Here is a 12394-nt window from a genome sequence, read left to right on the forward strand (position 1 = left end):
TGGGAAGGGGATATTGTACTTAAGAGAATAAACTGACACTCATTATCTTGGGAAACAACAAACCAGCAATGCAACTTCAAGAGTCAAATGATGAAAGCAGAGATTGATCTGCTATAAAAATATAATTACCTCATTAAAAATCACTCTTGCAGTCTGCGAAGCAAAGGATTTATAATATTTTTCTTCTGGGTTTTGTCCAAATCATCTAAAAATAGAACTGAAAGCCCCACCACGATTTGCTGAAAATCCTGCCGTTTTATTTAACAAAGAACAACATAAACAAGGAGTCTGAAATAAATTTCTTTCTTATTGATTAAGCAATCCTTGCAAGCCTACTGCTCTTGTAAAGCCCTAACTCAGGAGTTAGGCTCTAAAGTAATGAACATTATGGAAAGGTAAATAAGCTTTAAACATTTTAACTGCCCATCCTATTAAATAGTTGAGCTTCAGCTTGAGCTGGGGACTGAGAGCACTCCTGCATAGTGCGGGGGCGCAGCAAGACATGCCAGGAGGTGACACGTGGAGAGGGGACGTTCTCCACCTGAGCATGCACAGGAACAATGCTCCACACAGGCAGGCTTGTAAAAGCAGCACCTGGATGATGCTCTGCAATGCACTTGGGGTCTGGAGATCAATCCTGCTGCAAAATAGCTCTTTGCCAGGCAGCAGCTGCTGTTAACCCCCCTCTAAACACTTCTCACTAGCACTACCTAAGTGTTCAGATGCAGCACTGGGAGTCTTTCAGCAGCTCCCGCAGGCTCTGTATCTCGCTCTTCATTTTGAGCAGTTACCCTCTGAGCTTTAGCCTTGAGGAGCTGGACTCCTTTCAGTTCCCACTGGTTTACAGGATTACTCCCTACAGATACACTCTAGGAAAATTTGTAGAGCATCACCACTTCAGAGCAGGCAGCGGTACTTGAAGTCCTCAGCCCTTGCCCCATCACTTCCATCTGCTGAGAAAGTTTCTTCTCCTGGCTACCCCAGTCTCACAGCCAGGTCAGCATCACGGAGCACCATCTGGAGGGACTGTGGCCTGCAGCCTGGCAGCCCCCAAGGCAAGAATCACTTCTGCTTGTAAAGGAACTGCCACTACCTTTCTGTGCAGCACTCCAGTCCCCTTGCAGCCGTGCAAAGATACATCCAGCAATCCACTGCAATCTCTCCTATCTCGACATGATGAAAACCACTACAAGTTCTTTCACATGTCCCAGGACCACTAGGTGACCATCACAGACTGCATGCCTGATCCAGACTGCTTATACCTACTAGGGAGGACATCCCTGTGTACGCCAGCTCCAAGGGGGACAGTCACAGGCAAAGTCAATCTCTTTGCAGTCCCACTCCTGTGTGTGATGTGCTCTCAAGTGCAGAAACATGAGCATGAAGTAACTGGGCATCTCCAAAAGCTACCAGATGGGATGCTCTTGAAGCATCACACAGAACATCCTGCTGTCCCCACATCACTCAAAGTGTGGTATTGCTCCATCAGATTCATAAGTCGGTTCCCCACAGACAACTGCAACAGAAGCAATGCATGAAAATGGAGTCTTTAGAGCAGAATCAGAGGGATTTGCTCAATGCAACAGAGGCTGAGTGAAGCAGGAAAGAGAATTAACCTCTTAACACAAATTGTAGAAATAATCCAAAGTCATGGCAAAAACCAGGGCTAGTGTCAGGGTCTAAATGCCAAGCCTCTTTCCTACAGAGCACCTGGGAAGCAGCCAGCTTCACAAACCTTCCTGAATGCAAACATCAGGTGTGAGGCACCATGCATTGCTACTGATGAGCATCATCTCCTCACCTAGTTTCACTGAGGCATATGTTCAACTGTCAAATTACATTACAGTTGTGGAAGGTGGGTATCTACCTCTCTGGCAGCCTGAACAAAAATGGCAACTTTCTGTTTGGTCAACTGCCGGCATGGCCAGAGCCTTTGGCGGGAAGGCTGCCTAGCAAATGCTGGACGAAGAAGATAGCTATGCTATGCAGTCTTTACGTTCTGTAAAGGAGTGAGTCCAATCTGTAACACAGTAATCAAATCTTGCACATTTCAAAGGTATCCATGAGCCTGATATATGGATTTAAAAATTATGTTGCTTCTTAAAAAAGAAAAAAAAAAATGGCAACAAAGGGTTTAACAAAGTCCTAAGTGTCTCTGGATGCACAGTGCAACTTCTACTCCTGCTTGAGGAGCCTGCCTTGGGGGGGGTACATGTTTGACACTACCTGAAACCCCGATATCTGGAATTAAAGCATTCTTTTAGAGACCCAGTCTCTATGAAAAGCCTTCAGATCCTCCTACTTTCACAGAAAGTTGGACTCTTCTGAAGAGCCCTACAGGGAGATAAGGCTCCTCAGGATTGTTAAGCAAATATCAACACAAAACCAGAATGAAATAAATGCAATGAGGCAGACACACATTTTTATAGGTCTGTAAACTGCTGCATTAGCACTACGGATCATCAACTCTCCAGTTTCAGGGCTCACCACCACCTATACTATGCTCCTCTGTTTTTAGAACTAAGTAGTTAGAGGAGATCATTTACAGTGCATCTAATATCAGTTCCTCCACCAAACAGATTTATGAGCAGCCAAGTGCTCTTCTGGGATAACAAGAAAGGGAGATCCCCAAATTAGTCAGCACAGTAATTGCGCCCAACTATTGCACTTAGAAATGGCTGAACAAATTTGACAGAAGCCGAGCTCACCCGTCACAAAGGCCTTAATTGTGTAAAAAATGAAAAATACATCACCTTTGATTTGCCAGTCTGCTTTGACCTTTTGTCACTGTTACTAATTACCAGCTTTCCGTATTCAAGTATGTACAAGACAATAAACTCCACAAATTTATGTGAGAGATGCTCCAGCAATTTAGCAGCTTCAGAGGAGACTGAATCCATGTGTTGTAGTTCCTGCATTTCTTACATTGGCAAATCTAACAGCAGTTTCATCCAAGGAGAAAACACAGGACTTGGCTCTCAAGCACACAACTTGCAAGTCAACGAGGCTCCAGATGGGTTACTTCAGCAGCTATGGAAATGATGGATGGGGCACGTGGTTTGGGAGGTCACAGACCACCCCATCGATCACAGCTATCATTTACAGCCACTAGCAAGTGTCCAAAGTTACAGTTACCCAACTCACACCACCAGCTCCTTTTGGATTTTTAGGGGCAGGAGCCATACAAAGGAACAGGGCCAAGGCACAAACATCTACATGCAACAAGGAAAAAAGCACTTCTTTGCATGAGCTGGTTTATTGCTAAAAGTTGATCTGACAAAGGAAGTATAGGGTCAGATTCAGCTCTTGCTGGCACTCAGGTAACCCAAAGAAGCTGAAATGGGAGCTGAGGAAGAAGATTACTGACAAGCAGAGCACTGAAGACACGACCATTCCCTGAGCTCTATTGCCACCTACCTGCTGCAGGATCCTGCCCTAAAGGAGAACCAGGGGAAGAGACCAAGTGCTCCTCAGCTGTTTCAGTCCCAAACCAACTAAATTTGGTCAAATCACCTTCAGCAGCAGTTTGAGCCAAGCACACTGATCTCACCCTGAAACAGGAGAGCCTTCCCAGAGCCCACGCCACCAGATGACATGCAGCACTGAACAGCCCTGGGGCACCAAGTCCATGTGTCACTCCAGCTATTCTGCAAGCCTGGACCCAGCAGCCCAGCCTCTGTCATCCGAACACACCTGCACTACTCAGTCCATCATAGCTAAGCACTTACAAAAGGATTTCTCGCCCCCTCCAAAGCAGTAAGTCTTCCTGATTTTATTTGCCTTGCACAAGTCCATAAGTATGTTCCCTCTGCTTCGGAAGAGCACAAACACACCCGTTACCACACTCCCATAAAATCCATTTTCTTGTTTGCAGTGTTTTTGCCTCAATTATACACTCACCATCCAAAATGAGAAAATAGATCACTCTTGCAGATGCTTTGTCAACTCATCTTTCCCCAAATGTCAAATGAATGGATTCAATGAACCCAATAAATGCTTCTTATCTGAATCATCATGCTAGAGCCATTGCTAATCGGTCAGCAAGTAGAAAAATCCAACAGCTAATGCATTTAGCAGAATGCAATATTATGCAATGCTCTGCACAATCCCAATCTATGGCATTTGGCCCAGTTACTTCAACTTTATAGGCTTAAATAAAAACATGTTTTAAAATAAAGTGCAGATACAAGTTTCCTTTGCCTAGTTGCCACAAGCAGAATTTTAGGCTCGCTCTTTCCTTTTTAAGAGTTCACATAAAAACACACACGTGCTCTGTCTTCTCAGGGTGCTTTTACATGAAGACTACTGCTCTATTTCACAACTAGAGAATGAAAATGTGAGAAGACATCCCCAAGACCACAGAGCCTGTTGGGGTAGTTGGGAGTTCTGGCTCCCAGAGCCAAGCCCCAGGCAACAGAGCAGCCCTTTGATAGTGATTGGGTTAATAAATAACAGAAGGGCAGGAAGGGGGAATAGAAAATGGTTTGAACCAAGTTCTCTAAAAGCCAAGTCTGGCATCTCTCACGCAGCCTCTAGGAAGAGCTCAAGGCAAAAGAAAGATCATGATTAATAAATGGTAAGAACAGCAAATGCTTCTTAAATGTTAAGTAGGAGAAAAGCTAGGCAAGCTACATCATGTGTGCTAGTTAAGGAGCGAAAGAGAAGAGTGAACTTGGAAGGGGAGGAGGAGGGCCCTCTGTTTCTCCCATTTACACTTCATAGGTCAGAGCCCATTTCCCAAAGACATGGGAAGGGGGAGAAGTGCCTTCTACCAACAATGAGGGTGGCAGCCGGGCAGCCTCTCTGCAGCCATAACTACTCCCCTGGCAAGAACAAGTAGCAAGCAAATAGCCCACAGACCTGGCTACTCCAAAGCACCAGGCAGTAATGAGGAGGAGGGGATTGATGTGGGATAACAGACAAAGCATTGGACAAGGACTAAGACAACATGGATTTTACCCCCACCTCTGCCTCAGGCTCACTGGGTGGCCAGAGGCACTGTGCCTTCCCCCCTAGCCTCACTATCCTGTCTTCGTAAGACACACATTAACAACCAGCGGCTTGGAATAACAGGTCATTTTGATTATGAAGTGTGTTTATGAACATTTTTCCCCTTTTCTTGCCTGCAAGCAAACGAAGAGGTACTGGAACAGGCAGAAGAAATAAGATTTCACTCCCTCTGCAGCCAAGAATCTCACTAAAGCCTCATTTGGATTGCTGCTTGCTGTAAGCTAAACTGAAAGGAGATGATGTATTTCAGAGACAATAACTTAGTATTAAACATCATACCTTTGTAACACTCATATTGCATTTCAAAAGGCTTACACCAGAAGTCTCATTAGCAAAACCATTAAAACAAGCACACAGCTGGTGGAAAGCATTTACTGTGCAGAAGAGTCAAATTTTTCTAAATTTATAGCAGCAAAATTGATTGCTGATTCTAACATCTGTTGCAAATTTTACATTTAAATTCTCCTTAAAAAGTCACTTAGCTCAGAAACATCAGACTATGCTCTACAAACCAGTTCCCCTCCCCCAGTAACCACATAAATAATCTCCATGCAAATCAAGTGTGCTCTTTTCATAAAAGCAATTGTTACTGTCATATATTATATAATAAGCACTAAAACGTGCTTAAGATGTAACTCAATGTATTTACACTACGTTTGTAATCACATAGAAGCCAAGGGTAACTTTGAAGAAAGGATCACATTGGAAAAAAAACACTAAAGTAAACAGCACCAGATGCAAGCCTGAAAACATTTAAATATGCAAGCTGGCATCTTCATCATCCAGAAATATGAAAGAAACTACCTGTAAGCAGCGTGCAAATGCAGACCTGGAAAATGGTAATAGGAGACATTTTTGTATTTCATGCCTTTCTCTGGACAAACCATCTCTAGCACTTTCCAGCAAGGAGTACATAGCCACAGGCACCAAATCCATGCACTGTCAAATATGATATCCTAGGACAAGTAGGGCTAAGAATTTCCCTTTTTCATCCTTTCTTAATAAAAGGGGGGGGGGGGGGGGGGAGGACATTTGCTACACCTTGCCCACAGAGCCATGACCCTGTTTCTCTACAAAATCTTAATTCTCTTGAAGCAGAAAAAGATTGAGGGCAATGTTTTACCTGAGATCTAAAGCAAGAGTCATGTATGATTTCTAAAGACACAAGTCCAACTGAACTCCAGAAAGTGCCAACAAGCTGTTTCTTTTGCTTTTTGTGACCCTCCTGGAAGGACAGGAAGGATAAGGTTCTGCTTCATCATCAGTTCCTGCAGTGCCATAACATCTATTAACCTAAAGGGTTTTTTCCCCCCGTTTGCTTTGTGCATGACTCCAATCTGTTTAAGAGAACATTGGCACCTGTCCTCTGAAAGTTAAAGCAGTTCAGCAATGCCTACTTGGTGTCTGGCAGCACAGCAAGTATTATAAGGTACAGCGTATCGAGCAGATTGGACAGGATTTATCATGATTAAGTCAAGAAGATACAGACAGAAGAGGTGACACCACGTCAAGGTTGGAAGAGTGCTCCTCAGAGCACATGAGCAACACCAGGGACCTTTTTCCCAGTGCTCATCAAGCCCATGAACATCCATGGACCAGCAGCCACTTGCTTTCAAGAGTTGTCTTACTCTCTCAACAGGTGGAAAAAACATGCTCAGAGATGTTGCAATGTAATGTTAAAACCACAAACAGGGCATGTTCTGCTGGTATGTCCATCACCTTCTTTTCTCCAGTTATTTTCAAAGTGCTTGGGTAGAAATCTGTAAGCACTTTTGCCATACTGGGTCACTGCATCCCCACTTCATTTATCAGCAACTCTGTGGGGGATTCCCATTTGTCTCAGTCAACATCCCTGTCACCTGGGAAAACACTTGGTGATTTATGGATGACAACACCAAGAACAACAGTTTTCAAAGTTTCTCAACCTACAGAATCTGGTCTAATAACAGAGGGAAACGGAGCACAAAGTCAAAACACAAATAGATCACAAGTCTGACTGCTGGCGGATGAGAGCTCAGAGAACATCGGTTTCTTATTTTCTTGCTCAGACAGCACACGTTTAGTTAATGGTATTTTTGAAAAAAGCATCAACTTGATCATAAAACTTTAAGAGATGGAAAATCTACCTCCTCCCTCCTGAGCTTCTGGACCCTTGTTATTAATTTGTACCTCATTTCTCATTTGGATATAGCACTATGAAGCAGCGGTGGCTGGAAGAAATACCTTTCAACCACTAGAACAGAGATTTCTCATCCTTAAAACAAGAATAAGGATTCGCATCCTTAGCACTTGCTCCAAGCGCTTGTCTATCAAGTCAAGTCACCTCTCAACCGTTATGAACTCAAGGCTGTCAGAGAACAAGACTCCAAGACTTTTCAAACGCGACGTTTGGAAAGGGCACATTCTAAATTGCACATGTTAACATCTTTCTTTTTCCTCTCAATTTAATTTGGAGGGCAGAAGACACATGACAAGAAACAAATGGAGCCTTCTGGGACCTACCTGCTGTTTAACATAAACTTCTCTCTCAAAAAACATTCTCAGCATAGAAAATTTAACACGAAAATCATCTCAATGAGAATCACTCTAGAAAGAATAAAACTTGCTCCAAATAGTAGTGGACAAAGAGGGAGTTTCTTGCTGTTTGCTGCAGAAAGAAGTATCACAAAAGATTTTTATCTTTTATTCCCGAACTTCCTTTGAAAATACTGTAGCAACTAATCACCAACATGCTGTATGATGCTGTCAAATCATACTGGGAAGTATTCATTATTAAATTCACTCCTTTATTAAGGGCTCAGGAACTTTGTGCAGAACTTCAGTTAAAATAATGAAATCCATTATCAGTATAACTACCTCATTAAGGCAACAGATTTGAAACCCAACTCTTTGCCCAGGCCCTTCCATTTCCATTTTAACAAGAATCAGCCTGTTTTTTGGTGGCAGGAAAGAGAACAACCACGGAGGACATCTTCACTCTTTTCTCACCTAGGACTGTGTCCTCTCCTCCTCGTTTCTCCCACTGGTCTGTCTGGATTATCAACACTTTGCAGCAGGATCTGTCTCTAACTACCCATCCCTGCAGTATCAAGCACAGAGCCCCGGGAACAGCCAGCAGGATAACTGTGCAGGAACAGCACTTGCCAAACAACACAATGGCAAGCACAGCAAGGTACAACTTGTGTTTTAAATGTGCATAAATCAAACCTATCCGTGATTCTTATTAGCAGTGACTCATATCAGCTGCAATGCCAGCTTGTGTCAGTCTCAGGAGAATTGAATAAGCCTGGATGGTTTGTCAGGCCATGTGAAAATATGGGACTTTTATTTTGTTTCCAGATATATTAGCATCACTTACCCAACACAATGCATCAGCACTTCCCCACCTATTCTGAAATAGGAGCTGTATTTCTCAATGATCAGCAGATACGTTAGCTTTCACCGTCTTTCATTCATCACAGTCCTACAGAACAGTGCTTAACATCACACATGAACACCAAGCGATGCGCTCAGGAGGAAAACAGAAAGGTCCTTCTGCCTAGCAGCAGTTCAAGATAATTTTGGGGTACCAGAACCATGTATAACATTAAGAAAAACCTAACAAACAGCAGATTCCCAAGACTTCTTGCTGTCCCCCATGTGCAATGATGCAATATGCAGCTGAGCAGCGGCTGGCAGAACAGTGTATTACCAACTGGAGCAACTATTAATTGGCTCTTGTGTTATCAGTGTTTCAAGGACCCTTCAAAGTGCAGTTGCTTTGAGGAGAAAATGCACCTGCTAGTTGAGCTTCTTTTTCCTCTCCTCTTCACCTTGACCAGAGTATTTTTAGCTGTATGGACAAACTTGCCAATACTTTCACCTTCAATTCTTTGCAAGGAAATTTCTGACAACACACAGCAATGAATGAACCCTATCTATCCAGGGTCAGGAGAGGCAGAATGGAAGAAATGATGGGCAAAAGCAAGTTCCCAAAAGACTTTTTCAATATTTTTGCCTTCAATATTTTAGCTCCCCTTCTTTCCACAGCCTCCTCTACTCACACAGAGAACTTAGTAAGTTTGTACCTCATTCCAGTAAGCTCAGAGTTTGGCCTGAGATTTTGCTTAACAAGATCAGCCTGCACACTTGCACGCAAACAGCTTGATCAAGCTACTTACATACCTTTGCAGAAGAAAGTGTTGCTCAATTACACAGAGTCTCCCAGATCTACTAATGTAAGTACATTGGCAGAAAATGGTCCAACATTGTCATCTCAGAAGGCAGAAAAACTCATTATTCAAATAAAACACCCTCTCTTGTCTGTTTATCTCAGCAGGTAACACATCAACTTCTGCCAAATCAGTAAACAGAAGTACTTGCTTCCATCAGAGCACAGTATCAGTAAACAAGAGAGGGAAGACGTGCTCATGAAGCACTATTCTTATTAATTCATGTGATGCTGGGACCACGAGTGCTTCATTAATTACAACAAAAACTTACATGGTAGACTAAGTTCTGAGCTGGCAGCAGCAGACATGATCCCACGGGCCTTCAGGTCACTGTTCAGCTGTCTCAGACACACACAAACTACTACAAACCACTGACGGTATAAAGGATCACCCTTGCTATTATGCTCAGATCTACTGTTTTGGGTAAATCTTCCAGAAATAAGCAGATTTCTATGTAGCAGGAGGGCAACTAGAGCTAGTAAACTCCAGCACACACATAATGTCCTTTATGTTCTGTAGCTTCAAGAGAACCTTTGAGAACCAGTGCTAAGAGCCACATGGGAATTTATGACTCTTCCTAGGCTTCCCTGAATTTCCAGTTTTCCTTCCACAGCCTGCCTTCAGTGTAAACGCCTCATTAGGAAATCGCCTATTATTTTGTAATCTCTTCATCTCTCATGTGTCTCTTAACATTCACAGCAGAGTTTACTGTCCCATTTGACACACATTTCTGCTCTCCTTTTGTCATTAAATTTCTCCCCACATAGAAAACTGATCAAACTTGCAGGACTTTATACACCTTAATGTACAAAACAGGTAAATATGGCTCCCAACACATCCAGAAGCCACTCCACAGTCCATCTTAAGCCTCTCAAATCTTCTGCTTTTGTCCTGAGTAGGTAAGGTGCAGAAAGAAGAAAAAAATATTTAAAAAAACATTCTTAACTGGGTACCTTTTCAGACAAGGCTTTTAAACTGTCTAGAAACCTCTGCCAGAAATCCTTGAAGAGGGGTCGATCAATTCTCTTCAGGCTCTCTTTGGTGCTGGCATCCACGCTGACATACAGCTGCGTTACTGGCCCAAGGTTCCTTGGAAATAAAAGGGAATTGTTTTCAGACATTACTGCTAGCTGAATTTGTGTTTTCCTACCAAAGCACACATAAAACACAGTATCTCCGAACAAGCTGCTCTGCTGGTCCAGTAGCGACTTTAACTATACAGTATTTACAGGGAAAACTATCAAAGTCTAGCAGTTCATCTCTGCCAAGTGACCATTATCTTAATAGCAAGATGTTACAACCTACTTTCAACAAATAATACACCCCAAAGCTAAGAACGTCACATACAGAGGCCTTGGCTGACATTTTAATTATCTTTTCCTCACTGAACTGGAACATATTTTACTCCAGCGTACAACATTCAGAAAGGCTTCCCAAAGCAGGCTTCCAGGGGTTCATGCGAGGCACTGAAAGGCTCTGCTTCTCACCACAGCCCCTATGGTTAAAAACCATAAAGCTCAGCCCCTTCTCAAAGTTCTATTTGTCCTGGCCCATGGAAAAATAATCCCATTCAATAGAAATACAGCCATAATTCACCCAGTTTCTACTGCTGGACATGTTGAACTTACCTGACCTGCAGCTGGCATCAACAATCAAATAATTTTTTGAAGGGAAATCAAAGCTGTTTAGAAAATAAAACCAAGCACAATCCTCCAACATGTTCTCCTTCCACTTCCAAGGCTCTTATTTCGTATAAATCCTGCAGTATAGTCTTTCTGGTCACATAATGCCAGGGAGCACAGCATCTGTGAGCCCAACAGCAGTAACTTCTAAAAAGATTAAACCTCCTCTGCTGTGTGAAGAGCCTGGGTTGAGTCTAATCCCTTCCATAAACCCCAAGGGTATAAAGGAGAAGCAGCAACCTGCAGTCCCTTAGCAAAGGGATAATGAAGAGCATTAAGAGGAACAACCTAAAATGAGCTCCCTTGTCACAGACAAAACTGATAAAGCCAGTGAGTATAACACACATCCACCCCTCATGGCATCTTCTACCCCAGTGTCTCCAAGATGAAATGACAGCATCCCAATTGCACCACAATACTCTTCAGCTCTTAACAGTTTTAGGACAACGTTTTGCAAGCATTTTTTGTGAAGTCTGTTAATGGACTTCTGGAGGGCTAACTTTGGCCTCTTCAAGGCACTGGTTGAGAGAGTCCCTTGGGAGACGGTCCTGAAGGGCAAAGGGGTCCAGGAGGGATGGACATTCTTTAAAAAGGAAATCTTAATGGCTCAGGACCAGGCTATTCCCATGTGCCGCAAGTCAAACCGCCGAGGAAAACGACCGGCCTGGCTGAATGGGGAGCTTTTGCTAGGACTTAAGAAAAAAAGGAGAGTTTATAATCTCTGGAGGAAAGGGCGGGCAACTTGGGAGGAGTACAGGGATCTTGTTAGATCATACAGAGAGAAAATTAGAAAGGCAAAAGCTCAGCTAGAACTAAATCTGGCCACTATCGTAAGGGACAACAAAAAATGTTTTTACAAATATGTTAACAGTAAAAAGAATCCCAAGGAGAATATCTATCCTTTAATGGATACAGAAGGGAATGTAGCAACCAGTGATGAGGAAAAGGCCGAGGTACTTAATGCCTTCTTTGCCTCAGTCTTTAATAGTGAGTCCAGTCATCCTCAGGGTACTGCACCCCATGAGCTGGAAGGTAAGGATGAAGAGCATAACATACCCCCCTTAATCCAGGAGGAATTAGTTAGGGACCTGCTACGCCATCTGGACACTCACAAATCTATGGGACCTGATGGGATCCATCCAAGAGTACTGAGGGAACTGGCAGAGGTCCTTGCCAAGCCACTCTCTATCATCTATCAGCGTTCCTGGTCAACAGGGGAGGTCCCAGAGGACTGGAGGCTTGCCAGTGTGACTCCCATTTATAAGAAGGGTCGGAGGGAGGATCCGGGGAACTACAGGCCTGTCAGCCTGACCTCGGTACCGGGAAAGATTATGGAACGGTTTGTCTTGAGAGCACTCACATGGCAAGTCCAGGATAAGAGGGGGATCAGGCCCAGTCAGCATGGGCTTACGAAAGGCAGGTCCTGCTTGACCAACCTGATCTCCTTCTATGACCAGGTGACCCACCTAGTGGATGAGGGAAAGGCTGTCG

General features: G+C 43.5%; 1 protein-coding gene across 5 annotated transcripts in view; it reads right to left on the reverse strand.

Annotated features, from left to right (window-relative positions):
- The window catches only part of LOC128149121 (S-adenosyl-L-methionine-dependent tRNA 4-demethylwyosine synthase TYW1-like), a 111459-nt gene that overhangs the window by 40630 nt on the left and 58435 nt on the right, over positions 1-12394 (reverse strand). For all 5 annotated transcript variants that reach the window (XM_052803949.1, XM_052803950.1, XM_052803951.1 and 2 more), the window contains one exon: positions 10175-10310. In XM_052803949.1, coding sequence (XP_052659909.1) covers positions 10175-10310 — 136 coding nt within the window. The remainder of the gene's footprint in view (positions 1-10174; positions 10311-12394) is intronic.

The sequence above is a fragment of the Harpia harpyja genome, chromosome 12 (assembly GCF_026419915.1).
Source record: "Harpia harpyja isolate bHarHar1 chromosome 12, bHarHar1 primary haplotype, whole genome shotgun sequence".
NCBI classification, from domain to species: Eukaryota; Metazoa; Chordata; class Aves; order Accipitriformes; family Accipitridae; genus Harpia; species Harpia harpyja.